General features: G+C 49.3%; 1 protein-coding gene across 1 annotated transcript in view; it reads left to right on the top strand.

Moving 5' to 3' along the window:
- Positions 1-4,340: 4,340 nt before the first annotated feature.
- Positions 4,341-6,000, top strand: part of UBE2R2 (ubiquitin conjugating enzyme E2 R2) — a 93,765-nt gene continuing 92,105 nt past the window's right edge. The window contains exon 1 of the mRNA XM_059072813.2: positions 4,341-4,604. Coding sequence (XP_058928796.1) covers positions 4,428-4,604 — 177 coding nt within the window. The 5' untranslated portion in view covers positions 4,341-4,427. The remainder of the gene's footprint in view (positions 4,605-6,000) is intronic.

Genomic DNA, 6,000 nt, shown 5'->3' with positions numbered 1-6,000 from the left:
GATTTAGATATTCTAGTAATGACCATGTTGAGGATTCTTGTGAGAATTAAATGAGATTTACCACGCATATGAAGAGCCTGTCACATACTGATGCATAGCAAATGTTAGCTGTTGTTATCAAAGGAAGACTGCGCTCCTTAAGAGCACTATTCAAGACTTACATGTATTAACGTACGCAGAATGGAAAACAAAAACAAAAACAAAAACGGTGGACTCTTTAAAAAAAGTCATTCTAGGGAGTTCCCCGGTGCCCTAGAGGTTAGGATTCTGGGATTTTACTGCATGGCCCGGGTTCAATCCCTGGTTGGGAAACTGAGATCCCGCAAGCCAAGCAGCATGGCCAAAAAACAAAAAGTCATTCTATAAGGTCAGAATTAACTTTTATAAAGCAAATAACCCTCCCTCTCAGTTATTTCACCAAGATTTCCACCTCTTTTCTTTTTGGAAGAAAGGTAATAGATTCTTTATAGGAGCCCTGGTTGGAGAATACTAGGTGATGCCATAGATTAGGGGGTGAAGTTCCTGTTTTCTTTGCCACCAGAGGGCACCAGTCAGTCAAGTCAATCTCTATCTGTCGTGAAACTATAAGAAAGCTCTAGGAAGCTATCTCTGCCATTCATTCTTTGTGTTGTAATTACCCACTATGCACCAAACATTATAGTAGCTTCTATATGGTTATGAGAAAGATCTGTTGTCCTTCTGGAATTTATAATCTTGAGCACCTACTATGTGTCTGAGAGACCCTATTAGACACGGGTGGAGGGGTGGAGGGGTGGAGGGTGGGGTTCAATTTGTGATTTTTTGTTGTTGTTGTTACTGATTATCTTCCTGCCCTTGGCTGTGAGCCCATGAGAACAATTACTTAGTGTCTATTTTGTGTCAGACAGTGTGCTGGTCGCTGAGGATCCAGGGATGAATAAGACACAGTTGTAACCTACTAATAAACAATGTCTTACCCGCCGAGATAAAAAGGCATGAGAAAATTCCATGGAATTTGAGTTCCTCTGACGTGAGTATGGAGTCTTAAGTACACAACTCATTAAAACACTAGGCTGTGAGCTTCCTAGACAGGTATATGTTTATTAGTCACCCATCTTAGGGTCATGGCATTGTGAATATTTAGTATGAGTTTGTGAGTTGATCTGAGTCCAGAGACAGGCTTCTAGTCTGGGTGCCAGGTGTATGTTCCAGTAACTTAGGTTAGGGATCTGCCATCTTCTGGGTCAGGGTGGGGCTATGATGAGTTTAAGTGGGTGAAATGCTTTGAAGATGAACTTTCTGCCTATTTGTCTACTCACAGCCTTGCTATTAAAAGTGTCAACATCATCTCCCACATTTCCAGGTCAGCAGTCTCCCTAAATTGAATGGTGGAGCAGGGGAAGTCAGAACCAGTCAAACACCATCCTTTGGGGAGGAGGGGCTGAATTGACTTAAAATACGCTCTAATTCCAGTGGAGTTTAGTCTCAAAACTGAGGGAATAGAGTTGTGAGGCTAAGGAATGATTCTTTAAAATACTGAGGCCTCATCTCTGAGAAAGAATAACAACAACAACAAAATGAAGGGGCTCTTTCATTGTGGATTGTGAATAGTGACTTCCTTCTAAAGAGTACAGTATAGAAAAGAGGTAAAAAGAGTAACTTTACAGTGGAGAAAAGTGGCTGACATATTCCGTCAGCCAGGTGACTGAGGTCAATATCAACACTAAGTCATGTTGATATTATGTGCTCTTGATATGATGTGATGAAAATATCATTTTTCTCCTGTGATCATCCCTTCAAAACCCCCAAACTCCAGTTTAATCATGAGAAAAACATCACAAATTCTAACTGAGGGACATTCTACAGTATCCTTGACTAGTACTCTTCAAAACTTTTAAGGTCATCAAAAACAAAGAAGTCTGAGAAACTGTCACAGTCAAGAGGAGCCTAATAAAACATGAAAACTAAATATGGCGTCTAGGATAGGATCCTGGAACAGAAAAGGGACTTTAGGTAAGAACTAAGGAAATGTGAGTAAAGACTTTTGTCAATAATAATATATCAGGGCTTCCTTGGTGGCACAGTGGTTAAGAATCCGCCTGCCAATGCAGGGGACACGGGTTCAAGCCCTGGTCTGGGAAGATCCCACATGCCACGGACCAGCTAAGCCCGTGTGCCACAACTACTGAGCCTGAGCTCTAGAGCCCGCGAGCCACAACTACTGAGCCCGTGTGCCACAACTACTGAAACCCGTGCACCTAGAGCCCGTGCTCTGCAACAAGAGAAGCCACCGCAATGAGAAGCCCGTGCACTGCAATGAAAAGTAGCCCCCGCTTGTCACAACTAGGGAGAAGCCCTCGTGCAGCAACGAAGACCCAATGTAGCCAAAAAATAAATAAATAAATTTATTTTAAAAATAATATATCAATATTGGTTCATTAATTGTAATAAATGTACTACACTAATGTAAGATGTTAATAATAGGGGAAATTGGGTACCAGGTATGTGAGAACTATCTGTACTATCTTCTCCATTTTTCTATAAATCTAAAACTGTTTTTAAAAAAGTCTATTTAAAAAATGGAGGGGGTGGTATCCAAAAAACTAACTTTGCCTTAAATTTTTTAAAAATAAAATTTCCTATTTATGGATCATTTACCATATGCCAGTCATTATGATAAACTCTGTACATGGATGATCTCATTTAAATCTTTACAATTGTTTATATATTAGGCATAATTAACCCTCTTTTACAGAAGCTGATGAAAAAAGGAAGAGGTAATATAATGTAAATGGTGGGGCAGGGGTTGGAACCAAGGATCTTTTTGATCCCCAAATTCTAAGTGTACGGAACTCGCACAGTATCCTGGCTTTTCTAGGAAACGTTCATGTAGTTATCATAGGATATGCCTTCCAAAGAGAAAGGGGTATTCTAAATCATGGGGATTGAAGACCTCCACATCTCACTTCTGCCAGGATTATCTTAAACGTCCCCCAGTTCTAAGTTGGACTTTCAAGCCGGAAAAGATCTGTAGGGGGGTCAAAGTTCAACCAAATACGCCATTTGACAAATGGGTAAACTGGGGGATAGCCAGAGCACTTGCCCCAAATCACACAGAAAAGGGCCAAGAACCCAGGTTCAGTCTGTATTATTATTTCTCTCCTTATTTCCCACAACTTCCTCTTTGTAGTTAAGAAGGGAAGTAGAAACTTACCTATCTGCCTTCCCCATTTCTCGGATGGGAAACTGCCCCCCAACCCCTTAAGTTGGTGACACACTGCTCTCCAAGGACACAATGGCATGAGGACTGGACCTGCAGAAGACATGTCAGGAAGCTTGTTTCCACCGACAGAAACCACATTGTCAGCACATCCTTGTCAAGCACCTACTGAGTGCAGGGACGACGGACTGTGTGTCATGGCGCGGGGGGCGGGGGGTTAGGCCTGCAGAGGATCTGGGGCTCGTAGGATGGCTGCAGGAGGCCGGTGGATACAAGTAGTGGGGAGGAGGGAGATGACAGCTCTAGGACAGAGGTCCCTAACGGGGCGCGCCTTTGGAACCGCGGCGTCAAGCCGCACAGCCCTCATTTTGGGGCCAAGGGCATCCCCTGCGGCCACCCTCGACCCCCACTGCCGCTTGGCCCTTTAAGGGCGGGGGACACTAGCCGGCGTCACAAAGCGCCGCCACTGCGCGGGGCGGTGGACAGGAGGCAGGGAAGTGGGAGGAGGAGGAGGAGGAGGAGGAGGGAGAGGAGGGCGTAGGAGGGAGGGGCGCGCGCACGCGCGTCGCGTCAGGCCGCCTGCCGCCGAGAGCCGCCCTCCCTCCCGACGTGCGCCCCTCCTCCCACTCTCCCTCCCTCCTTCTTCTCGGCTCCGTCGCTCCCGCGGCGCGAGGCGCTCTCGCTCTTCTCCTCCTCCTCCGCCGTCGCCCCTCCCCCCGCGCAGCCTCCGCCGCCGCCGCGAGACCCCCGCGTGCCGCGCTCCCCCCCCGCCCTTCGGCCCCGAGCGTCCTTCGGCCCCGGCGGCCCCTGAGGAAACGAGAGGGCGAGCGAGCGCGGCGCTCCCGGGCCGGGTCGGCCCCGTCCGCTCACCATCGCCGGCCCTCCGCCGCCTTCCTCCGCTTCCACCTTCTCTCCCCCCCCCCGCCAAGTTGAGGCCCCCTCCGGGGGGGGGAGGCCCGGGAGCCGGAGCGAATTTCTCTAACTCTCTCCACCTTTCCCCCACCCGGCCCGAGTGTGAGAAGAAGGGCCCGGCTCGGCCCGCGTCGTGTGTGAGGAGGAACCGGGCCGGCCCACGGGCCGTCTGGGGCCTGGTCCGGGCCGCCGGGTGTGTGAAGACAGGGGCCCGGTGCGGGCCGGCCGAGGGCGAGCGGAGCGGAGGGGAGGGGCCTGGTCCGGCCCGGCTGGTGCGTGAGGACTGGGGCCCCGGCCCGGCGCCGCCGTCGCCGCGATGGCCCAGCAGCAGATGACCAGTTCGCAGAAGGCCCTGATGCTCGAGCTGAAATCCCTTCAGGAGGAGCCGGTGGAGGGCTTCCGAATCACCCTGGTGGATGAATCCGACCTCTACAACTGGGAGGTTGCCATCTTCGGACCCCCTAACACCCTCTACGAAGGCGGCTACTTCAAGGTACCCCCGACCCCATCTCAGACCAGGCTTCCCCAGGCGGAGGCTGCTGCTTTCGGTAGTTTTCTTGGCCGAGAGTGGGAGCGCGGGTGAGCGGAGGGGGCTCCTCACCTCGGCAGCTCCCTACCCCCATCGGTGGAGGCAGGAAGGCCTCGCTTGCTCACCAAGTGCCTTTTCTTTGTCATGGGGGCGGGGGCGGGAGGCCAGACTGCACCGGGAAATAGGAAAGCCTCTTTGGCTAGGGTAGTGGCTACCGGAGGAGGAGGGCGGTCTTTGTTTTGTTTTCCCAGCCGAGGGTGTACGGAAAGAGAGGTGGTCTGTCTTTCCCCTCTCGTCTTCCCATCTCTGTGCCGGCTGGAACTACCCCAGAGGGCAGAGTGACCTGCACTTATGGGATTGGACCTTTTTTTGGGGTGGGGGTGGGGGAGGGGTACCGGCCTGTCATTCCGGAGGCTGCCTAGTGGCCTGACATTTGGGGGATTTGATGGGCTTCTTGCATACTGGTGGTTCCAGCTTCGCATTCCAGCGGGCGTTAATGGAGAATAGGAACCCTAGGGGTGCTAAACAAGGGTGCCTGCGTTTTCTTGCCATTAGCCACTTGAGGGAACTGTAATTTAGCCCCATTTGTGTCCTCGTTTTGTATTTACTTAAGTGGTGTTTCAAAATGCCCTTTGTCCTCACCCTGCCACCAACTTTACTGCCCCCGCTCCCCTCACCCCCCGCCTCCCGTGTAGAAATATCCACAGAGGGCGGGACATGTTATGTAGAGAGAGAGTTTCCCACTTTAGGAACACAAAATTGAAACCTTTCGCTCAGATGGTTAACTCTAGCAAATGTGGGGGGTGGTCTTGCGGATGAAAAGTATCATCTGAGGTGGGATGGTTTCACAGAGTAGGACCGCTTCTTAACGACCATAGACATTGTTTCTGGTGTTTTCCAGGATGTTAGAACAGTGGTTATTATCATTCCTGAATCCGGTAGTTTCTTAATTCCAAGATAGATAACTTGGAGATACTGAGGGGTTTTTGTTTTTATTTTACCATTTTTTAAGGGGCAAATCACAGACTGAAGGTCGAATGCTTTAAATGGTGGGGGAATAGAGAGAGAGGAAAAGAGTGCTTAGGAATTCATTTAATTTAATTTTTTGTTTCCAAAATTAAGTAAAATAGGGCTGTGAGTCAGTCTTGGTTTGTTTCGAAGGGAGGGGCTATCTTGGCAAAAGTTTTAAATGAGTATCTTAGTCATGTAGTTACGTGTATTTTTAAGGAGTACCCAATTACTTTAGTTTCTACTCCTCTAAAGGTAGAAAAGCCTCAGTTTCAGGCTTGAAATTGGGTCTATTTTGTAGAAAATGTCAGGAATTGATAGGGGAATGTTTAATATTAATGTCTGTGATAGT

Source organism: Kogia breviceps, chromosome 8 (assembly GCF_026419965.1).
Source record: "Kogia breviceps isolate mKogBre1 chromosome 8, mKogBre1 haplotype 1, whole genome shotgun sequence".
Classification (NCBI taxonomy): Eukaryota; Metazoa; Chordata; class Mammalia; order Artiodactyla; family Physeteridae; genus Kogia; species Kogia breviceps.
This window is presented reverse-complemented; position numbering and strand designations above follow the sequence as displayed.